Raw genomic sequence first — 25,072 nt, 5'->3', positions numbered from 1 at the left:
TTTCACCACCAGAGTCATCCTCAGTTCAGGAGACGTTAGTTACGGATGTTTCTCTCCAGAAAGCTTTGCCTTCTTCTGTAAATGAGGAGTTAACCACACATGTTTCTATCCCAGAGGCATCTTCTTCTGATGCATTGCATGGTGTAGATCCGATGCCTTCTCAGGCCAAAAGGTGGCCAAATTGCCTAAGAAGCTGGAGGATTATATCTTAAAATAAGAAGCATTAAATGACACCTTTCTTGGTATTTTCCACTTCTTGAAGTAGATTTTGTTTTATTATTCTTTATTTTTCACTTTGTATAAAAAAAGGGACATGTGTAGAACAGTAAGTATTTTATAAGTTATGTCATCAGGTTCTATATGATGTATTACTCTTTATGTGATGCATTATTGGAATGCAGAACATGGTAATGGGATGAATGGTGTGGAGCTGGTGGTGAGAGGCCGTGCTTTATTTCTCTTCACTAGTGAGCCTTGTATGGCACTTGTAATAAATATTGTTACTCCTCATCACTTCCGTGCCCTTCCTCATCTTTACAGCAAGTGTTAGAAATGGGGTCTCTAGTTGGCAGTGGTCTGCCCCCTGGCCAAGTAGGGACCATCATTCTAATCAGGGTAAGGGAGTCACACAGCTAAGATAACCCCTGCTCACACCCTTGGAAGCTTGGCATGAGCAGTCAAGCTTATCTCAGAGGAAATGAGTAAAGTATTTGTACACACCCACACAGTAAAAGTGAAAACACTACAAAAAGACTCCACACCAGTTTAGAAAAATTACCAATATTTATCTGAATAAAACAAGACCAAAATTACCTAAATCCAACATACACAAGCAAAGACACTGCTTTTAGAAAGTTGCAAAGAGTCCCAATCCAGATGAATCAATGGTTGTCTCTTTTTAAAACACAGTAACTGGAATGCGTCAAAAACAAAGATGATGCGGGGTGCAGAGGAGGTGAACTTCTGGAAAACAAAGCGATGCATCGGTTCTTTACTACGCAGGGGAGGTAATGCATTGGCTCCTTACTGACAGCGGAGGTGATGCGTTGATTCTCTCCACACAGGGGAGATGATGTGACAGTTTCTTACTGGCAGGGGAGGTAATGCGCTGGTTCCTTACTGGCAGAGGAGGTGATGCATCGGTTTACTCCCCGCAGGAGAGCAGATGTGTTGGTTTCCAGTCACACAGTCTTGGTTCCTTGCTGCGGTGTGGGGTTGATGGAAAAATGACGCCCAGGGATGGGCATGGGAAAACCCAGATGCACGGTGATGATAGAACCTCGGTGGAACAGGTGCTGTGTCAGTCCTACAGGCACTGCATTGATCCTTCCATCACTAGTCCAGCGCTGTGTCGATTCTTCAGCCGCAAGCGATGTGTCGATTCTTCTGCCGCAAGCCAAGCAATGCGTTGATTTTCCTCAGTGGTGTTCCAATGCATGGATTTTCTTCCTCAGGGCACCAGTTTCCACTTCCAAGGACACAGGGAGTGGATTTGGCACCACTGGCAGATGAAGCCTTTGTTGTCCCTGAGACTTCTCAGCAGGAGGCAAGCACAGTTTAAACCCTTGGAGAACCTTGGAAAGCAGGATGTAGAAAGCAAAGTCCAGTCCTTTCAGTCCCAGGACAGAAGCAGCAAGCAGCAGGCCAGCACAACAAAGCAAAAGGCAGAGTGACAGTTCCTCCTACAGCATCCAACTCTTCTTCCTGGCAGAATGTCCTTAGTCCAGAAGCGTTCTGACATTGTGGTCTCAGAGGCCCAATACTTATATAATTTCTGCCTGTGAAGTAGGAAAACTTCAAAGGAAAGTCTTTGTAGTGCACAAGACCCTGTCTTTTCTGCCCTGGCTCCAGACACAGGGGGTTAGAGACTTCTTTGTGTAAGGACAGGCGCATCCCTAATTAGGTGCAAGTGTCAGCTCCTCCTTCCACTCTAGCCCAGGAAGACCCATCAGGATATGCAAGACACACCTCAGCTCCCTTTGTGTGACTGTCTAGAGTGAATTCACAAACAGCCCAACTGTCATCCTGACCCAGACGTGTATTCCTCAGCCAGGCAGAGGCACGGAATGGTTAAGCAAAAAAATGCCCACTTTCTAAAAGTGGTATTTTCAAACTTACAATTTAAAAACCAACTTCATCAAAAGATGTATTTTAAGTTGTGATTTCAGAGACCCCAAACTCGATACATCTCTATCTGTTCCCAATGGGAAATTACACTTAAAAGATATTTCAAGGCAATCCCCGTGTTAACCTGTGGGATAGATAGGCCTTGCAATAGTGAAAATCGAATTTAGCAGTATTTCAGTATCAGGACATTTAAAACACATCAGAACATGTCCTTCCATTTAAATACACTGCACCCTGTTCATGGAGCTGCCTAGGGCCTACCTATGGATAAAATGGAAGGTTCAGGCCTGGCACGTGGATACACTTGTCTGGTCGAACTGGCAGTTCCAAGCTGCCCACACAAAACACTGAAGTGGCAGGTCTGAGATGTTTACAGGGCTATTCATGTGAGTGACACAATCAGTGTTGCAGGCCCACTAGTAGCATTTGAATTACAGGTCCTGGGCACCTCTAGTGCATTTTACTAGGGACTTATTAGTAAATCAAATTTGCCAATTATGGATAAACCAAATACCAATCCCATTTAGACAGAGAGAATTTGCACGTTAGCACTGATCAGCAGGGGTAAAGTGCCCAGAGTCCTAATGCCAACAAAAACAGATCAAAATGTTTGGGGAGAACCCTTCAAAAAGGGCAATTTCCAACAGTAAGCAGAAGAAAGTTTTGAACGAAGCACACGAATGAAAGAAATAATCTTTCAGAAGCATAACAACAGTGGCAGGCGTTTTAAGGAATATGGACACAGCCAAACTCTGGGGTGATTTTAGTATCTGAGTATCCGATGAGGGCAGGAAATAGGATTTAGAGGGCAGAGAAGAGGTATAAAGGTGAACTATTTGAAACATCAAAAGCATGCTAAATCGAGGCACACTGAGCCCAGGTAAGGCAGTTGTACTGTAGATGGTTTATAATCTATCCGTGAACCCAAAAACGGTGTATTCCACTTTTATCTTGTTTAAGGTTGCATGAAAAAGTATAGTGAAGACACTGGTAAAAACTGACCTGCCCTGCATTGAGAAAAAGGCCTAATATGTATACAATCTTTAGTTGGGAATTGTTAAAGGGCTTAGGAAAACTAAACTATGAAATGTGGTGGAATCTCTCATGAAAGGCATGATGAATAATTGATAAAGATGACCTATCTGTGCAGATGTTCCTGTCTAAATTAAACAGTGTGAAATGAGAACAGGCTGTGCAGGGTGGCATTCAAGCAGGTCAATACAAAAGTTTTAAAATGGCCATTGGACAGGAGGGGCTACACCTTTGCATGCCCCAAAAGACGAGTAACTCATTGAATTAATTGCACACAATTTGGTTTAAAAAAAAGAGAGAAAAGAAAAAAGGTGTGCGTTCACAGAGACGGCATTGTTTGTGGACAAAAATATTGTTACAATAAGAATCGAGTGCAACAGCATCCTCTATTAGAAAGATGCTGTGAGCAACGCCCAGGTACCGTTAGGGGGGATAGTGCTGCGCTTTACAAATGCTTTGATGGATATGAGCAGTGCTTTAAATGGAAAAATAGAAGTGCAGGTACTCTGTAACAGAGTACCTGCTTGTTTCTGAGAAGTGCCGGTACTCTCCAATTAAAAGTATTAAGTTTTTCTTGGTACTCTCCCTCTCAAAATAAAAAAGTGCCGGTACTCAGTACCGGAGAGTACCGGCCCATTTAAAGCACTGGATACGAGACAGAGGGGTCTGCCCAGTGAGGTGGCGCTTGGCACGGCTCCTGAGAGAGTAGGCAGGAGAGGTGGAAATCCCATGCAGAGACCTGCATGGCAACCATGATCAACATGCAAACTAAATCGGCCGATGTCAACACAACCCAGGAATAGTCACGCTTGGAAGAATCTCTCGCCATGCCATAAAAATACTGGCCCTGATACCGGGGCTAGCACAGACTGCTAGGGCTGCTTCAGATTGTGCTTTCACATGGCGGCCATGATGAAACATTTTTATCACAGTCATAAAAACTTTCTGAGATGTACTCACACCTATTCATATCCTATTGCTGCTGCAGTCTATGAAGATGTCTGTCATTTGATGAGCTAGTCTTAGGGATACAAGTAGGCGATGGAAATAATCTTTCTATGGGCTATTGAAAGAATTATGCATATGGGCAGTGGATTGAGAACTATAAAGCATGGGCTTGGAGTTCAATTAATTTCACTTAACATTTGCCATCCCAGCATATGAATCAGACCCTCTCCCATCAACCTCTCAGTTAATGATTAATCGTCTCTTTCCTACATTGTTCCACTTGTGTAATAGGAACGTATTCTATGCGCTAATATTTGTACATTGAAATACATTCCCCTTGGTATCACCTCCTCTGATGAATGGAACATGCATTTACCTGTTCAAAGGATATCCCTTCTGTTTGAAGATAGACGTCTATTTGTATACATTTTGGTTAACTGATTTTAAAATACACTGCATGGTTGGAGGATTTTGGAATGTCATTCGGATCTGGTATTCTCTCCCCTTTAATGACTGCCCTGCCATTCTCTTCAGTTCAGATTTGGCAGTGGCACTTAGACGTACTTGTAGTGGGAATGACATGTTATTTTTCCATAAAATCTTCATATCCCCATTTCATTTACTGTCCATTTGTTACTTCACATAGATCTCTTCTGAGTCTATAAAAAAACATAGCATTATTTTTGTACTTCTCTATAATAAACTACAATGAGGAGGACCTGCTAATAATGCTTGTCTACGGCTTTCAAGATTTTAGGTGCGCCCCTATTTGGCTAACTGCAAATTAACTGCATCTTTTTATGACCTGATGGATCTCTGCAACATACACAGCCACCCACTATGCTATATTACACAGAAAGCACATCTACATATTACCTGAAAGGCTCTGTCGAAGGCACATTGGAATGTTAAGCTATTTTATTAAGATTCATATTAAAATCACTAAAGACCTACCACCCAAGCCTTTCCTGTAGCTCTGAAGACCTGGTATAGTCTGAACTGACACACTTGTTAGGAGTGCGGTGGTTCTTTTTCGTTGTCCTGCCAACTAGGGGAACTCTTCCAATTATCTATGAGTCCCAGAGTGTCTTCAAAATAGAACATAGCAGTTTTTACAGATGTGGCCACGATTCAGAGCTAACTTTCCCAACAAAAAAAGCACTGCATCTCACATACTTCACTGGGACACTGTAACAGAATGCCACTGTTAAGCAAATATTTTTAGAAAGAGCCCCAAACAAGCCTATACTTGGCTGGCATCCCTTCGCTGCGGGTGATGCGTTTCATTCTAAAAAGACATATGTAAACTTTGTTTTATTTCCTGTTAGGGCACCACACTAAATTCTAACCTGGTAAACATCTGGCAATTCACAGAGCTATTTGTGCGCCTAAGTCTGGTTTATACATCCAAATGGCTTGCCAAACATAGGCAGGGTGTTCACAAGCAGCGAACTTGAACTCAAATAACTTTACTCACATAACATAGCAGCTTGTTACATTGTAATATAGCGCACATCCAGAGCTCACATATTTCTAGGTGCTCACATATGTGCTAATGAGGTTACGAACACAAATGAGAGAGCCTGGCAATGCGTTAATTCAGGATCCTTTTTTGTAAAGAACACATTCAGTGTTTCAAGGCTCTCTCTTGCGCTAATGAACAAAAAAGAGACTCAGTGAAAGAAAATATTTGCCTAAATTCACACAATTTGGTCAAGCAGGAAGCTGGGATTGACCCTGATTTTTAAGATTCACACTGTGCAATTCTGTGACTAGATGGGTATCTCTTTCAGACATCAAAAGTTAATGTTCTGTCCTTAAGTCTTGGAGGATGAATTTAGAGCGTGGGTGACAGACAGAATACCGTTGTGATTAAGAGAAAATACACCACGGCTTTTTCCTGCAGATTTCCTTTTTATTAGGACATAGCTATTATGTGTCACTGAAATAAGGCTCTGCAAAAATGCTGCAAAAACGCAATAGTTGCCTCAAAATTTCAATTTTTCTGCTGCAAAATGTTTCAATCCATGCTGCAATATCCTGGCGGGTCAAACTGTCGCATTATCTGCAAAGTGTAAACGCTCTGTTACACACTGTTTGTTTGTTTAGAAATGCGTTAAAGGGTTCCTTATCTCCCTACTGCCAGCAGTGAGTGCCAAGAAGGCCCAGATGAGGTTGAGTCCAAGAACCTTTTGACTATAGAAGTACAAATGTTGTGTGTGTTGTGTAACTCGTCTGTTTATTCTCTCCTTCATGCTATAAAGCAGATTAACTATTGATTTATGCAGGGAAGAGCATAGGCATTTAGTGGCAGTCCCATCCAGAACTTAGTAAAAGGTGTAGGGAGGAGACATTGCTTCATGTAGAATGCTGAAATCTTGACAAAGGGAGAGCTCTTTTTCCTACATGGTTACTGAGTTTGGTGCCTTGGAGCCAAATTTCAGGGAGGTCTGCTGCATTGTCTGATTAGTCCTTCTTTTATGACTGTTCTATTTTCCACCAGGCCTTGCTTTGGTCACTTATAGTCTTGTTTCATCAATAGTTAAAGAGCAGTATATTATCTGAAGGCTCTAGAGAAGGCTCTAAGCACACATCTAAGGATGCTCAGAATATCAGAGAGGATGATGAGGGAAGAGCTCTCAGACGATGAAAGGTTGAGCCAGATCCTCTTCCTGCTTTATCACAGGTGCGGATTCAGTCTTTCATCAGTTCACTAGCGGCAGAGATACAGTCCAAGTTGTTTTGTATTGTAGCCTCTAAGTAGTGCTTCAGGTCCTTCACGAGACAACAAAGCGTCCTGATGACCAGTATTCATTATTACTGCAACCCACTCGTGTGCTCCTTGTGTCCCGTTTGTCATAGGACACCTGTTTCCATGGAAACACCTTGTGATGCAAGCTGGGCCCCGGCCCCAGGTGCAAACCAGAGCGCTGCATGCACGTGACCTTCAGTGAAGTCTCAATTCTTATTCCACAGTACTCAGCCTAAACACTTCAAGCTAAATATTAACCCGAGTTGTAAACGCTTGAGGTTTTTCCTTTATATCTGTGTATATTCGCTCAAAGCCAGCAGAAGGCGCTACTTTTGGAATTTGAAGTTTCGTTTAAATTTACACAAAAACAGCCCAAGTCACGTGACAGGAACAGTATGCGCACGCTTAGGCCCTGATTACAAATTGGTCGGTTAATGCTTATCGGACGCGTTAAATAACCCATCAACAGTGGTTACATTATTTTACAGAGGAAATGTGTGAGGTATTTACCCTACCGTGCGGACTCTGGTGTGTTAAACAGCAAAATCCGCATTTTATTCCCCAATAGCTTTTAATAAGTGCGATTTATCGCACCCTATAAATAACGAGCGCCAGGGATCGTAATTTACCAGGAGCGTAAAATAGCAACTTTACTTGTAATCAGGCCCTTGTAGTCTCCAGAAACCGTTCCCGCTGCTGTGGGAAGGCGCATTGATGGCAACGCAGAAGTAAATTGACAGAATGAATGCAGCCTTTCCTGCTTGAGCCTACCCGGAATTTGGGAAATGATGGCAGGCCCGGGATGTGGCGCGAGGATGCAGCTTTCACGGTCGGAGGCTGGGGCGAGTTATCCGCGAGCCAGCCACCCCGTCCCGTGTCCATCCTGTTAGTGCACGGTCCAAGCAGCAGGCCTGGGGTGCCGGAGGGGCTGAAAGGCCCCGAGTCACGCAGGGAAGAGCCTGTATCCTGGCAGGTTTGTTCCTTGCATTTTATCGACAGCTGGACGTTTCCCAGTGCGCGCTTAGAAATTGCTGTGACAGGGCGACTCGTGAAATCTAGGAGAGACGGCTTCGGCAAATGCTCAGCAGCAGGAGGTGAAAGGAAAACTGAAATGGTAACTTTCAAGCTAATTTCTAAGTACATATCTTTGTGGCATTGTGTTTCGTTCTTAGAGCGCCTGGGATGCCAGTCACCTTTAAGTGCCTTAAAAGGGGGTCTTTACTCGATCCTGCAGTAATTGGCTTGGGCTTTTGAACGTTGTCAGCACAGAAGTGGCATTAGACCAAGCAGGACTCAGTTTAATGCTTTTAATACGTGCATCTCGGCGCTACTACCAGCTCTCCTCCTGGCCTCCCTTAGTCTTGTGTGACTGATGTCCCCCTGTGTGCTGAAGAGGCAATATGGCTGACCCTGCCTGATGGCAAAAAAAAAAAAAAAAAAAAACACTTACAGGCGGGGTAAATTCTAGCTCAAAGGGAACAAACAGTAAGAAGTTTACTTGCTTCATGCATGTACCCAAAGCCCCGAAGAAAAAACCCTGAATAAGGCGCAAAAGCAGAGTGGTTATGTTCGTCGTTGTTTAGAATAACCAGTCATCACTATCTGCCCCTCCGTCAATGTCACCACCTAAAGAGCTCATTGCCACTGGGTACCAAAACAAAAGGAGCACTCTCCCATCCTTATTAGCTGTAAACAGTCAGAGGAAGCTTGCAGTGACTACCGTAGTTATGCTTAAATCATTTTGCACTGGAAAGACATTTTTCGGTTTGCCAGTAATTTTGGCAGCATTCGATGAATCACAACAAAATGCAGCACTTGCTGAGCATATGCAGCTACCTTATGTCATGGCAAGTTTTATGCAAGCTCCTATAAGGAAATAAAGGGGTTCTCAGAAAGGCAGCATTTTCAACTTTAGCTCCCATAGGAGATTTCGCTCACCACTCTAGCAAAAGTTGTTGAATAGATTCACACTAAAGTTTGGATGAATGTAGAACTTTACTCAGAAACCGTGTTTCCTGTAGTTTGGTGGTAGTTTGGTGTAAATGCTTTCCGATATTTTTTTTTTGTATAGTTACACTTGCAAAAGGCTTCAAAGGTTTAAAATAACTTGACAGTTGAAAATGCATGCATGACAGAAGTAGCCACCTGGGTGAAATCCAGTTGCCTCAAACTTAACACGGACAAGACCAAAATGGTAGTCTTCAGGAAGAATGCCTTGACTTGGGACTCCACCTGGTGACCCACAGAACTTAGACCCACCCCACGAGTGAGAAACCTCAAAATCATCCTAGACAACAAATTAGACATGACCACCCAAGTCAACGTAGAGGTCTCGGCCTGCTTCAACAAAAAAAGGATGCTGAAGAAAGTCTTCAAGTGCAAACCAGACAACACCAGGAAAACGATCACCTAAGCAATGATCACCAGTAGACTATGGAAACACCCCATATGCAGGTATTACCAACCAGCTCACAAGAACACTGCGGACCTTCCAAAACACAACTGCCAGACTAGTCCTCAACCTCCCACGCCGAGCCCACATCACACCCAGTGCTTAATGTGTTAATAAAAATGTGCAGGTGCCCAAAGCTCTCCTCTGAAACATGCGGCTGATACAATTAAATGTGCAAGCACTGAATACTGAGGCAGCGTAATCCTGAAGCCACGTCGGGCCTCTTTAATCCATTTACAGCCACTCCCTGCCGCTTCAGCTCACTGCTTTCTTCCTTTGTTACGCTTTTTCGTTTTTCTCGTCCTCTGTCTAACCCATATGTGTCTTTTGCTCGCAGTAAATTCTTGAAGCAGAAAAAAAAAAGTTCCAGCCCTCAAAAATAAGAGCTGGTGCCCTGCACTGGAAACCACCAGTTCATATTAAGTCCTGATCACACCACACCTTAGAGAACTCCACAGGCTCGGGATACACAAGCGTGCACATTTTAAACTCCTCACCCACACCTACAAAGCACTCCACAACACTGGCCCTGCATACCAGAACAGCTGCATGTACTTCCACCAATGTTTCAGAGACCTCCTCCCTGCCAGTCTCTCACTAGCACCCCACACACATATACAAAAGCAGGGAAGGGGACTGCACCTTCTCATACCTGGTCCCCAAAGCCTGGAACGATCTCCCACAGCACAAAGACCTCCCCCTCTCTTCTGGTCTTTCGCAAGAAGCTGGAGACCTGGCTTTTCGAGTAAACTCCCAAGATTGGCCTCCCACACTTTCTACAGAGTGCCTGGATACCCTCATAGGTGATTAGTGTGCTATAAAAACACCAATAGCATAACATTGTTAGAAATGGGGTTTTTGGTTGGCAGTCAGGTTACCCTCTGACCAAGCAAAAGCCCTCACTCTAGTCAGGGTAAGTCACACAAAATCCAAGATTATCCTGTGCCCACCCTCTGGTAGCTTGGCACGAGCAGTCAGGCTTAACTTAGAAGGCAATGTGTAAAGTATTTGTGCAATAAGTCATACAATACCACCATATAGCACCACAAAAATACACCACACAGTGTTTAGAAAAATATATAATATTTATCAGGATACTTGTAGGTCAAAAACGAATAAAGTTGCAATGTGAATTTGTAGAGATATCACTGCAAAGTGATATAAAGTGTCTTAAGTCTTTAAAAAGCAAACAAAGTCTCTTTCAAGCACAAAGTACCTGGTTTGGAATGAAAAATCTCCTCAGAGGGCCACAGGAGAAGAGATGCGTGGAAAAAGGGTGTGTGCGTCGATTTCTCCCCAGCACACGGACTCGTGCCGTTATTTTTCACGCGGGGAAGTCGTGCGTCGTTTTCCAGCGCGCGGACAGTCTTTTAGTGGATCGCGGGGATTACCAGATGTCCCGGGTCTGTGCATGGATTTTCCTGCTTGTTTTCCGGCTGCGTATAGTTAAGCGGGGCTGCGCGTCGAAATTTCGATCTCACGGCAGGCGTCGCATCGATTTCTCCTCTGGAGGTCGGCCGGCGTTGTCCTTGCGAAGCCGTGCGTCGAAGTTCCGGTCGTCCCGAAGGCGTCGCGTCGATCAGCGCCGGTGTGAGGCGTTTTTCTTGCCGCGGAACAAGCTGTGCGTCAACAATTTCGGCGCACGGAGCGTCCAAGTGAAAAAAAATAAGTCTTTTTGGTCCTGAGACTTCAAGGAACAGGAGGCAAGCTCTATCCAAGCCCTTGGAGAGCACTTTCACAGCCAGACAAGAGTTCAGCAAGGCAGCAGGCCAACAGCAAGGCAGCAGTCCTTTGTAGAAAGCAGACAGGTGAGTCCTTTGAGCAGCCAGGCAGTTCTTCTTGGCAGGATGTAGTTTCTGGTTCAGGATTCTTCTCCAGCAAGTGTCTGATGAGGTAGGGCAGAGGCCCTGTTTTATACCCAAATGTGCCGTTGAAGTGGGGGAGACTTCAAAGAGTGGCTAAGAAGTGCACCAGGTCCCCTTTCAGTTCAATCCTGTCTGCCAGGGTCCCAGTAGGGGGTGTGGCAGTCCTTTGTGTGAGAGCAGGCCCTCCACCCTCCCAGCCCAGGAAGACCCATTCAAAATGCAGATGTATGCAAGTGAGGCTGAGTACCCTGTGTTTGGGGTGTGTCTGAGTGAATGCACAAGGAGCTGTCAACTAAGCCCAGCCAGACGTGGATTGTAAGGCACAGAAAGATTTAAGTGCAAAGAAATGCTCACTTTCTAAAAGTGGCATTTCTAGAATAGTAATATTAAATCCAACTTCACCAGTCAGCAGGATTTTATATTACAATTCTGGCCATACTAAATATGACCTTCCTACTCCTTTCAGATCAGCAGCTACCACTTCAATACTGTATGAGGGCAGCCCCAATGTTAGCCTATGAAGGGAGCAGGCCTCACAGTAGTGCAAAAACAAATTTAGGAGTTTTACACTACCAGGACATGTAAACTACACAGGTATATGTCCTGCCTTTCACCCACACAGCACCCTGCTCTAGGGGTTACCTAGGGCACACATTAGAGGTGACTTATATGTGGAGAAAGGGGAGGATTAGGCTTGGCAGGTACTTTTAAATGCCAAGTCGAGGTGACAGTGAAACTGCACACACAGGCCTTGCAGTGGCAGGCCTGAGATAAGGAAAAGGGGCTACTTAAGTGGTTGGCACAACCAGTGCTGCAGGCCCACTAGTAGCATTTAATCTACAGGCCCTAGGCACAGAGAGTGCACATTACTAGGGACTTATAAGTAAATTAAATAGTCCAATCAGGTATGATTCAAGGTTACCATGTTTTAAGGGAGAGAGCATATGCACTTTAGCACTGGTTAGCAGTGGTAAAGTGCGCGGAGTCTAAAAGCCAGCAAAAACAGTGTCCAAAAAGTGGAGGGAGGCAGGCAAAAAGTTAGGGGTGACCACCCTAAGGCTGTCAGGTCTAACATGTGTCCCCCCCAGCTGAAAGTGGGGAGAGCTACCCGACCTCCTGGGAGCTCTCATCGCTAAGGCGGAAGTATCTGGAGAGACCATCAGCATTGGCGTGGTCAACCCCGGGGCGATGTTCCACCGTAAAGTCCATCCCCTGTAGGGAAATGGACCACCTCAAGAGTTTTGGATTCTCACCCCTCATCTGCATGAGCCATCTGAGGGGCCTGTGGTCTGTCTGAACCCGGAAGTGAGTCCCAAACAGGTAGGGTCTTAGCTTCTTCAGTGCCCAGACCACAGCAAAAGCTTCTCTTTCAATAGCACTCCACCTCTGTTCCCGTGGTAATAGCCTTCTGCTAATAAAGACTACTGGTTGGTCTAGGCCCTCCTCATTTAGCTGTGCTAGGACCGCCCCTATGCCATGCTCTGAAGCGTCTGTCTGCACGATAAATTCCTGGGAGTAGTCAGGGGCCTTGAGCACGGGGGCCGTGCACATGGCTTCCTTCAGGGAGTCAAAGGCTTTCTGACAAGCCTCTGTCCAATTCACCAACCTAGGTTGTTTCTTGGAAGTGAGTTCTGTCAAGGGTGACACAATGGTACCATAGCCCTTGACAAATCTGCGGTAGTATCCGGTGAGGCCTAAAAAGGCTCTCACCTCAGTCTGAGTTCTAGGTGGTTGCCAGGCCTTGATAGTTTCAATCTTGGCCTGGAGTGGCTGCACCTTGCCACCACCCACTAGGTGTCCCAAGTACACCACGGAACCCTTCCCAATCTGGCACTTACTAGCCTTGATGGTCAGGCCTGCCTGTTGCAGGGCCTGAAGCACCTCCTTGAGGTGGAGCAGGTGTTCCTCCCAGCTGGAACTGTAGACAGCTATGTCATCCAGGTAGGCTGCACAGAAGGCATCCTTGCCAGCTAGGACCCCGTTAACCAACCGTTGGAAGGTAGCGGGGGCATTTTTCAACCCAAACGGCATCACCCGGAACTGGTAATGGCCATCAGAGGTTGAAAATGCGGATCTCTCTTTAGCCCCCTCAGTGAGGACGATCTGCCAGTACCCTGAAGTAAGATCAAACGTACTCAGGAACTTGGCAGCGCCCAGCCTGTCAACGAGCTCATCAGCTCGGGGGATGGGGTGAGCATCAGTCCGGGTGACTGAGTTGAGACCCCAGTAGTCCACACAGAACCGGAGTTCTGGCTTCGCACCTGGGGCAGTAGCCTTAGGGACCAACACCACTGGGCTGGCCCAGGGACTACTGGATTTCTCGATAACCCTTAAAGCTAACATCTTGGAGACCTCCTCCTTGATGCTGGCTTTCACCTTATCCGATAACCTGTAAATTTTGTTCTTCACAGGGAGACTGTCACCGGTGTCAATGTCATGAACACAGAGGTGGGTCAGTCCAGGAGTAAGGGAGAACAGGGGGGGAGAACTGCTCCAACAGCTCATAGCAGTCTCCTTTCTGGTTTAGAGTCAGGGAGTCAGATAGGATGACCCCTTTCACTGACCCATCACCTTCTTGGGCAGAGAGGAGGTCGGGGAGAGGTTCACTCTCCTCTTCCATTCCTTCATCTGTGACCAGAAGCATGTTGACCTCAGACCTCTCAAAATGAGCCTTTAGCCGGTTGACATGGAGCTACCTTAGGGGGTTCCTAGGGGTTTGGAGGTCCACTAGGTAAGTGGCCTCCCCTTTCCGCTCCTTTACTTCAAATGGGCCAGACCAGCGGTCCTGGAGAGCTCTAGGCTCTACTGGCTCCATTACCCACACTTTGTCTCCAGGTTGAAACTCTACCAGGGTGTCCTTCTGGTCATACCAGCGTTTCATTACCTCTTGACTGGCCTCAAGGTTACTTTGGGCCTCTTTCCAGAAGCGGGTCATCTGGTTGCGGAGGGCCAACATGTAGCTGACCACATCCTGAGGGGGTGCCTTTGGAGCTCTCTCCAACCCCTCCTTGACAATGCTTAAGGGTCCCCTGACAGGGTACCCATAGAGAAGCTCAAAGGGACTGAACCCCACCCCCCTCTGGGGGACCTCTCGGTAAGCAAAGAGAAGGCATGGTAAGAGGACGTCCCACTTACGCCTCATGGCCTCAGGTAGGCCACCAATCATGCCTTTCAAGGTCTTGTTGAATCTCTCCACAAGACCATTAGATTGGGGGTGATAGGGTATGGTGAACTTGTAGGTTACACCACACGCATCCCACAGAGATTTCATGTATGCAGACATGAAGTTAGTGCCTCTGTCAGACACTATCTCCTTTGGGAATCCCACACGGGTAAATATTCCCATCAGAGTTCTGGTCACCACCGGTGCAGTTACGGTCCTCAGAGGGATTGCCTCTGGGTAACGGGTGGCATGGTCCACCAAAACCAGGATGAGCCTGTTGCCTAAGGCAGTTTTGGGGTTCAATGGACCAACAATGTCGATGCCCACCCTTTCAAAGGGGGTGCCAACGACAGGAAGTGGAATCAGGGGGGTTTTAACCCTTTTCCCTGCTTTACCACTGGCCTGGCAGGTAGGACAAGATCTACAGAACTTATCTGAGTTTGTCCTCATTCTGGGCCAATAAAAGTGGGTGACAAGCCTGTCAAAGGTCTTGCCTTGCCCCAAATGTCCTGCCAGGGGAATGTCGTGAGCCAGACCCAGTAGGAAGGTTCGGTAACACTGGGGGACCACCAGCGTACGCGCTGCCCCAAAGGCCGGAACCTTAGGCTCACTGTAGAGGAGATCATTCTCCCAATATATGTGGTGATCGCCAGAGGCTTCACCTGCCGCCTGGTCTGAGGCTTGCTTCCTCAGACCCTCTAGAGTGGGACTTTCTTTCTGCGCCTTGCAGAATTCCTCCCTGGTGGGTCCACCCTCAACTTGCCAGCCAGCAAGTTCCGGTAGGTCACCTAGGGTGGCAATGTCTTCCCCAGTTAGCTCGGGAGCCTCCTCCTCAGGAGCCCCGTCAACCACAGCGGGAACTTCTGGGACTGGTTTCCCGCGCCCCTCGCCCCTCCTCTTGGCAGCTCTCTGGGCCATTGATCCAGGCTCCAGATGCCCTTGACTTCCCTCTCGGTTAGCCATGGACCGTGTGGTCATGCAGACCCACTCAGGTAACCCTAACATCTCCAGGTGAGATCTGAGCTCCACTTCTTTCCAAGCAGTATGCTCAAGATCATTGCCTAACAGACAATCTACAGGCATGGCAGGACTCACAGCTACTTTCAGAGTACCAGAGACCCCCCCCACTCAAAGGGAACCAGAGCCACCGGTAGGTGACTCTCACGATTGTCAGCGACTATGACCTGGTGGAATGTATTAGGGACTATCTGCTCTGTTGACACCAGCTGACTCTTGATAGTAGTCATACTGGCTCCTGTGTTACGCAGAGCCTCCACCTTCTGCCCATCAATGGTGACCCACTGCCTGTACTTGGAAGTATTTTGGGGCATGTGGGCTTTGGGCACCATTTCTCCTTCTCCCAGGGACACTAGGGAAATCTCTACCTGTTCCCCAAAGCTATCTGGGTCCATCTCCCCCCGAGCGCTACACTAGTCAACCCAGGTGTCTGTCCGGTAGTGGACGGTACTCTCTTGGAGCACTGGGGGTCGCCTTTATAGTGACCATACTGGTAACACTCCATGCATTTGGGGTTGGATTTCCCTGACCTATCATATGTCCCTGGCTTTTTCCCAAATCTTGAAAAGGAATGGTTGCCACCCCCTCCCTGGGAATTCTTTTGGGGGCCTTTGGAGAGTTCCTTATCTGTAAGTTTATCTCCCCCCTCTTTCTTCTGTTGGAAACCCTGACCACCTTTGTGGGTGTCCCCCACAGGTACCTTCTTGGACACTCTGGGGCTAACCCAGAGGTCCGCCTCCTCAGCAAGCTTTCTGGGATCAGTCAGCTTACTATCCACTAAGTGCTGGCGCAACTCTGTAAAAGTAGTATTAAGAATATGCTCTCTCAGAATCAAGTCATATAACCCTTTATAATCATCTACTTTGTTGCCCCGCACCCATCCATTCAGTGCCTTACTGGAAAAGTCAAAGAAATCTACCCATGTTTGTGTGGTTTGTTTGATGCTGTCCCTGAACGTCTGACGGTATCCCTCAGGGGTCAGCCCAAACTTGGCAAGTAAAGTGGCTTTTTGGAGTGGGTATGTGTTTTGATCAGGTTGATCCAATGTGAGAAGTGTGTCCCTCCCCAATGGCGGCACATAACCCCACATAGCTACCCCCCACTGCCCTTCAGGAACCTCATGAGCCCTTAGTGCAACTTCATAAGCAGCTAACCATTTATCTATGTCATCTCCCACCACAAAACTGGGCACCACATTTTTGGGTATACGAACCTTCTTTTCTCCAGCAGGTCATGTCTGTATGCTGCCACCATTATTGCTGGATTCAGACTGTCTCGCCTTGATCTCCAGCTCCTTGAGACTCAGTTCATGAGCCAACAATAGTTTCTTTTCAGCCAAAGCTCTCTCAGCTTCCACCTGTTTGGCTGCTCTTTCAGCTTCAGCTTGTTTGGCTTCTCTTTCAGCTTCAATTTGTTTGGCTGCTCTTTCAGCCTCAGCTTGCTTGGCTTCTCTCTCAGCCCTTCTTTCCTCCTGGTGAGCCTCAATTTTCAGTTTTGCCATTTGCAATTGGAACTCCCTTTCCTCTCTCATTTCCTCTGCGGTCAGGCTTTGCACAGAGACACTGCTCCCTGGTCTGGAAGGGGGCACAATTGCAGTGGTAACATCTTCCACAGATAGCAACAAATCCTCTGGAGGGCCATTTTCTGGCTCCTCTTCCTCATCATCCTCTTCTAAATGGGCTTCTGCCCAGGCCATCAGCGCCACTTGAAAGTCCTCCTTTTTGGAGGCCCCTTGGGTGGGTACCCTCATTGCCCTGCAGAACCCTCTTAGCTGTTTGACCGTATATGTATCCAACAGGACTAGGTCAAAGTCTCTCATTTGAGACCCAGTCAGAGACATGTTGAGTGAGGATTTAGTTTTTGAAAATTGTCAGGAAGAAATAAAAACAAAAGTTTGCAAAAAAGATAAAAATCAAGTTGACCTTCAACTGTGGGTAGGTAGTGAAATACTTAGCTACTGTGTGTCACTGCACAAACACAAGTCCTATCCTCACCGCTGATCACCAATGTTAGAAATGGGGTTTTTGGTTGGCAGTCAGGTTACCCTCTGACCAAGCAAAAGCCCTCACTCTAGTCAGGGTAAGTCACACACAATCCAAGATTATCCTGTGCCCACCCTCTGGTAGCTTGGCACGAGCAGTCAGGCTTAACTTAGAAGGCAATGTGTAAAGTATTTGTGCAATAAGTCATACAATACCACCATATAGCACCACAAAAATACACCACACAGTGTTTAGAAAAATATATAATATTTATCAGGATACCTGTAGGTCAAAAACGAATAAAGTTGCAATGTGAATTTGTAGAGATATCACTGCAAAGTGATATAAAGTGTCTTAAGTCTTTAAAAAGCAAACAAAGTCTCTTTCAAGCACAAAGTACATGGTTTGGAGTGAAAAATCTCCTCAGAGGGCCACAGGAGAAGAGATGCGTGGAAAAAAGGTGTGTGCGTCGATTTCTCCCCAGCACACACGGACTCACGTCGTTATTTTTCACGCGGGGAAGTCATGCGTCGTTTTCCGGCGCGCGGACAGTCTCTTTCTGTGGATCGCAGGGATTAACAGATGTCACGGGTCTGTGCGTGGATTTTCCTGCTTGTTTTCCGGCTGCGCGTCGTTCTGCAGGGCTGCGCGTCGAAATTTCGATCTCACGGCAGGCGTCGCATCGATTTCTCCTCTGGAGGTAGGGCGGCGTTGTCCTTACGAAGCCGTGCGTCGAAGTTCCGGTCGCCCCGAAGGCGTCGCGTCGATCAGCGCCGGTTTTTCTCGCCGCGGAACAAGCTGTGCGTCAAAAATTTCGGCGCACGGAGCGTCCAAGTGAAAAAGAGAAGTCTTTTTGGTCCTGAGACTTCAGGGAACAGGAGGCAAGCTCTATCCAAGCCCTTGGAGAGCACTTTCACAGCCAGACAAGAGTTCAGCAAGGCAGCAGGCCAACAGCAAGGCAGCAGTCCTTTGTAGAAAGCAGACAGGTGAGTCCTTTGAGCAGCCAGGCAGTTCTTCTTGGCAGGATGTAGTTTCTGGTTCAGGATTCTTCTCCAGCAAGTGTCTGATGAGGTAGGGCAGAGGCCCTGTTTTATACCCAAATGTGCCTTTGAAGTGGGGGGGACTTCAAAGAGTGGCTAAGAATTGCACCAGGTCCCCTTTCAGTTCAATCCTGTCGGCCAGGGTTCCAGTAGGGGGTGTGGCAGTCCTTTGTGTGAGAGCAGGCCCTCCACCCTCCCAGCCCAGGAAGACCCATTCAAAATGCAGATGTATGCAAGTGAGGCTGAGTACCCTGTGTTTGGGGTGTGTCTGAGTGAATGCACAAGGAGCTGTCAACTAAGCCCAGCCAGACGTGGATTGTAAGGCACAGAAAGATTTAAGTGCAAAGAAATGCTCACTTTCTAAAAGTGGCATTTCTAGAATACTAATATTAAATCCAACTTCACCAGTCAGCAGGATTTTATATTACCATTCTGGCCATACTAAATATGACCTTCCTACTCCTTTCAGATCAGCAGCTACCACTTCAATACTGTATGAGGGCAGCCCCAATGTTAGCCTATGAAGGGAGCAGGCCTCACAGTAGTGCAAAAACGAATTTAGGAGTTTTACCTTACCAGGACATGTAAACTACACAGGTATATGTCCTGCCTTTCACCCACACAGCACCCTGCTCTAGGGGTTACCTAGGGCACACATTAGAGGTGACTTATATGTGGAGAAAGGGGAGGATTAGGCTTGGCAAGTACTTTTAAATGCCAAGTCGAGGTGACAGTGAAACTGCACACACAGGCCTTGCAGTGGCAGGCCTGAGACAAGGAAAAGGGGCTACTTAAGTGGTTGGCACAACCAGTGCTGCAGGCCCACTAGTAGCATTTAATCTATAGGCCCTAGGCAAAGAGAGTGCACATTACTAGGGACTTATAAGTAAATTAAATAGTCCAATCAGGTATGATTCAAGGTTACCATGTTTTAAGGGAGAGAGCATATGCACTTTAGCACTGGTTAGCAGTGGTAAAGTGTGCAGAGTCCAAAAGCCAGCAAAAACAGTGTCCAAAAAGTGGAGGGAGGCAGGCAAAAAGTTAGGGGTGACCACCCTAAGGCTGTCCGGTCTAACAAACATGTTTTTGATTTGCCTATAACGTATCACTGTTTGGAAGAAAAAAAAAAATTAGAAAGATTTAGTGGGCCTGATTCACAAAGGCAATTTACACTTTTGAGTAAGTTTGCTACTTGTTGGCTAGTCACAAATTACAAGTGTGCAAACCAATAAAAGGGGGCACAGTTGAAGGGGATGTCAGACCGCTTTTAAAGAGGTTGAGAGGGCACAAGGTAGGCATAGAGGCTACTGAGCCACAACCAGTGTGGTTGGGTTGTTTCTCACTGGTCTCCTGGGGTCAATCCTACTATGGTTAACAAGGGTAAGTACACCTTTTTCATACTTGACTCTCTGGGTAGATAGAGTGAACAGTCAAAGGCTTCTCAGGAAGGTAGCATGGAGGGTGTTGGGGATATGCCTTCATTAGTCTCTTCATGCCTGGAGGAGATTGGAATGCAGGTCGGAATATTCGATTGTGGAATGTTGGTTGTATTCCGAGATTGGCAGTTGCTGCCTGGTGCGCAGTGCTGAAGGATGTATTAAACTTACCTCAACCGGAGAACTTAGCATCTTCCTTTGAGAGGGCAAGAACTCAAACTCAACCGAGCGATCTCTGCATCCAGCTGTCATCACCCTTCCTGAAGTGGTATTCAGGACCAGACAAAAGGGCAGACCCTGGCTAGACATTTCCTTCTCTTTAACCACAGAATCTGCTAACTCACCCCTATCCCAGTCCATCCACCAAAAGGCAGTGCTGAGGTAAGCTAATCAGCAATCACTTGCCAAAAGGTTTCCATGAGACTTTTAATGGTATCCCTGACTTCATCTGTCCTCACTTCAGTGTGTGTCTCCACCGTCCAGTCACAGGAATGGAGGCAATGCACTTCCACTGTAGGTCCATCTAAAACCGATGCCAGTGGTCACAGAAACCACACACACACTACACACCAGATCTTTTTATAGCACATGCCATACATCTACTATGCACTCACATCTGAATATACACATGGCATTCAAGGGCTGGGTTATCACATCCCAGTGGAAATTTACAAAAGGGAGTTGGGAGACTGTATTCTCATTAGTCAGACAAACAGCGTCTGCCGAGAACAATTAATCCTCAACAATCGGAATGCAGCCGCCAGTGCATCAACAACCCAAGACGAGGACAGTAGTCCTGTTTTGCTACAGAGAGTACGTTTGTTACTCCCTCCTAGGTCACAGAACAGGACCTGGAGCTTGGCTTTACAAATGGACTGGTCTACGCCTCAGCGCAAACACTAGATTAGCATGCTGGCTGGGACAAAACAAGCATTGGCAAAGCTATTAAGTCTCACCTATGAGAGCGACTGGTTGTGGCAAAGACTTTTAGGCAGGCTGCAGAGCAGTGTGCAGCCTGTCTAAAAATAATTTGTAAAAAGTGCTAAGATGTAGCCACAGCTAATGCACGTTTTATTCATAAAACAAACACAGAGTGGCACAGAGGGCAGGAGACAAGGACGCAGGTGGGAGGAGAGGATATGAGACAGACAATGGGAAGATCACAGACAACGGAGGGTGGGCGGGAGGGGCTGCGGCAGCAAGCTGACAAAAGATGAGGATGGCAGAGCCTGGGGAAGCAACCTTAGGACAGACAAGGGGTGAAGCCAGCAAGCTGACAACAGAGGGTAGGTGGGAGGGGCTGGGGAAGTAAGCTGACAACAGAGGGTGGGCCGAAGAGGCTGGGGGAGCAAATACACTAGGGATGGCAGGGAAGTAAGAACAGCAAGGGAAGGTGTGTGAAGAGGAAGCAAAAACAGCAACTGAGGGAGGGCGAGAAAGAGGAACACAGAGGGTTAAGAAGTACACGAGGAGGCAGCTGGAAGACACGCACACTCTTGTATAGTGATTAAACAAAAAGAAAAAAAGTACCATCTGAAAAATGAGCAGTAAAAGGACACAAATAATATTTACATGCTCCAGGGGAGGGACAAACAATAGAATAGAATGAAAGAGAAGGTTTATTTACATATGCTGAATTTATGAAGTAAAACAACAGTGGCCTGACACATTTCACCTGAAAGGCTCATATCTAGACCAGAAACTCCCTGAAATTCACCAGCTATAGTTTGCTCAGCTAACTATAACTTGCGTAGTAGTACTTTAAGTTAAAAGGTGAGCACACCTGATATGGGTTGTAGAGTTATTATTGAAAGAAGGTGTTGGCTCAAAGCCAATACCTCTAACCAGAAACCTGTGAGAAAGGCTAAAGCTGCTGTTGATAATAGATTATCCACTAGTCTATGTTAGATAGATGCAATACAGTGGTACACACAAATACATTTATAAGGTTTGGACGTTTACTTCCATAACTTTTCTGAATAGTCTGATGCCCTGCAGATGTCTATAGAATAATATGCAGTGCAGGTGTGTCGTACTTAGGCATGGTTTATATTACACTATTATTTTAAGCATGGCTTCAAGGTTATATGCCACTGATCCCATCTCAGGTGCATGTGTAGAGTATTTTACTAAACTACGCAGGGTTGCTCATGGGGCTTCACAGAAAGTATATTTTCCATGACAACCTCTTGATTAAAAATTGGATGTCATGTGACGCATGTAAGTGGGTAACCCAATTAAAGTGAATAGAAAATTGTCCACTGGTGTAGCTTGTTGAATTGCTTCAAGATCACAAACCCTATAGGACGGTGCAACAATGAGCGTATGATGTCATTTGTGATGCTGTCAGTTATGTCATTTGAAATGTCATCAGTGATGTATCATTTGACGTACTGAGTGATGTAATATGTGAGGTCATAAGCAGCACATGGCGGAAACAAAAATTACTCAATATACTCATTATTATTTCCAATAGTTATTCATTCATACAGGGAAGGACATCAGACGGGAATAGCTAGATCTCAAACATCATCTCCAACCAAAGTGCAACCTAATGGCATACTAATGAAATGGATGAATGGAAGCAAGCCAAGTCTAAGAGAAATGGCATGAAAACAACCTTCCTTATTAGGTCCTTATAATCAGCGTTATCCAGAGTGATTACTGGAGCGTTCTCAAAAGGTGTAAGGCAGTTAGAAAAGACTACCTGGAGTTATGATCAACAGTAAAGAATGAGAATGTGTAGCAAGATAAATAATGCTGAGTAAAGGGCATTTGTTCCCCAGTTGTCAAGGGCAAGAGCACAGATCCCCAGAGAACTGTGTTTATGTTTTTGCGTGCTTCTGTAAAAGGAAAGTCTCATACGTTCAAAACAACTTTACTAGGGCAGTAAACAGCAATTTTACAGTGTTCACTTTTCTTATCTTTAGGAACCAGTGCCTTAAAAACAGGTAATAGATTTCATCGGTTCAAACATGCTCAATGATGGATGACCCTTTATATGCCAAACATTTCATTATGATTTCAGAGCTGTGTTTCTGCAGTTCTATATTCTGTAGTGTACTTCACTCTATATATTACCTGTGCTGAATGGCACATCATGAAATCTAACGTTGGGTGATCTAGGATAATCTATGGTTGTAAAAAAAAAAAAAATGATATATCAAGTATTTACCTTCAGTTTTGCCTGGATTTCACGTGCTTTTCTTCGGGCCAGTACCTGTATGTGACTTGACACCTATAAAAGAACAGATTTTCTGATTACACACATTTTTTAATAATACACAATAATAAACAATAATACATCTGAAAACCATACAGACTATGTTACTTTGTCCTCTGCCTTTGATACGCGAGCTGGGCATGAGTGTGCCACAATGTTGGAGAAGTAAAAAGCCGTACAAATCATTTTGTTGTGTTTTAATGATCCAATGGATAGTGTAGAACTCTAAGCCTCTGGCAATGTCAGGTACATGGCTGTTTTTGCTTTCTGCCCCCAACATGGCCACTAACAACCCCATGTAGTGAGCAATGAAACAGGATGACTGTCCACCCCATCTGCCTTTCTATTCTTTGTTTTAATGTATTATTTACACACACGCACATATACAGTGTTTTCTCTAAATGTAAGGGCATATATGCCTAGGTGCCTCCTTCTTAACTTTACTTACCCTTTTATATGTAATGGTACTCTTCTATTTTTGGTGTATCCTTATTTCATCATATTCCTTGCCCCTTTTACTTGTTTTTGTTTCATATTTTTTGTATCTGAAATTTCTGGCCTGATTTTTTCCCCAGTGTTATTTTTGTAATTTTCAAACAGATATCACCAGTTCTGAAATTGGCTAGTAATGGTGCTGAATAGAAGAAAGAACAGCAAGGATCCTGTCTTTTAGGTTCAAAGGATAATTTGCCTTACCCATTTGGTGAAGGCCTTCGCCGCACGATTATGCCATGTTGAATGAGCTAGAAGCACAATGGACTTTACACAGTGCAGGAAAATAGATAATAGGAAAACTGAGCTGCATAGAAGATGAGGAAATTGGACAGCCTTGCAAGTAGCATAGCAATAAGAAAAAACACTTTAAAAACCATTTTAATCCACTCAAGTAGATAGAGGAGTCCTTTAAAAGTATTTTAATAAGGGACCGGAAGAGCTGTGAAGATGTGGGATACACAAGCAAATGGACCTGCCTGCAAAACTCCTTGTCCCATTGTAAAACTATGAGTCAGTGTCTGCAATTGGTGAGCTCCCCTAGCCAATGAGGGGCCCAAACAAATTGCCAGCACCAGCACCAGGCTACCAACATTTGCAGCACTAAGAACGAGTGTGCTGTATCTTGGGTGAGTGACTGAGGGTACTGTGCAATGAACAGAATGCGTTTGCTTGTGTAATCCTTTCATGTGCATGCAAAGCTGGGCTGTCAGTGGCCCATGACTGAAGGCTCTACTGGAGACAGCACCAGTGTCCCAGGCAGGACCACGCTGAATTGGGTCTGGGCTCCTGGTGGAGTGCTGTGTTAGAGCTATGACTTGTTCGGTCTGTGCTCGAGATTCCTTACTAAACTTAATGTATAAATTAACTTAAATACACCAGCAACATTCATCTAAACAGAATGACTCTTCTTTGAATTTAGCCTGACTGTGTGGAATAAGCACGGCTGTGAGTGGCAGAGGCCTGTACCAGTGGGGGAAGCTGCAGGCACCACAGCTTCAAGGCCCCGGGGTTAATTGTGTCATGGTTTCGTGTCTCCTGCCCTTTAATTACAATGACACTGCTGGAAAGATGGAGAGACAAAAGTAACTGAATGAGAAGGAGTTAAGCCAGAGCAATAGTGTAGAGCAGGAGAACCCTGCAGCACTAGAGGACGCACATAAAAGAATGAAAGGCGAAGGCAAGGTGTAATGATGCCGCGTGCTATTGGAAAAGAAGGCCCTGGGCAAGATGGCTCTGCAGAGAGCGCAATCCTTGATCGGTCATGGCCAATGTGATGGTGTCACGTGCGGTAAACATGAATCACACAGCAAGGTTTACTACCAATCTTTAAATCGACACAAGCGGTTAAATGTACGAAGATTAGACTTCAACACAACTTTGTTCGCCTAGGCCTAAATGACCCGCTACACGTCCTACTCAGAACACACATAAATTAGTTTCTGATTTTCTTTGCATGTACCTGTTTTCTTGTGCGTGTTTTCCCTGTTCGCAGTTTGATGTAGCGCGCTATCAGCTCATTCCGACCTGGGAAAAGAGAAAC

The 25,072-nt window shown here is 45.8% G+C and overlaps 1 protein-coding gene across 1 annotated transcript in view; it reads right to left on the bottom strand.

Annotated features, from left to right (window-relative positions):
• The window catches only part of TEAD4 (TEA domain transcription factor 4), a 421,536-nt gene that overhangs the window by 156,263 nt on the left and 240,201 nt on the right, over positions 1-25,072 (bottom strand). Inside the window, exons 3-4 of the mRNA XM_069227506.1 lie at positions 24,992-25,056; positions 22,990-23,052 (exon numbers count right to left, since the gene is read on the bottom strand). Of these exons, the coding sequence (XP_069083607.1) occupies positions 22,990-23,052; positions 24,992-25,056 (128 nt within the window). The remainder of the gene's footprint in view (positions 1-22,989; positions 23,053-24,991; positions 25,057-25,072) is intronic.

Source organism: Pleurodeles waltl, chromosome 4_1 (assembly GCF_031143425.1).
Source record: "Pleurodeles waltl isolate 20211129_DDA chromosome 4_1, aPleWal1.hap1.20221129, whole genome shotgun sequence".
Taxonomy (NCBI): domain Eukaryota; kingdom Metazoa; phylum Chordata; class Amphibia; order Caudata; family Salamandridae; genus Pleurodeles; species Pleurodeles waltl.
This window is presented reverse-complemented; position numbering and strand designations above follow the sequence as displayed.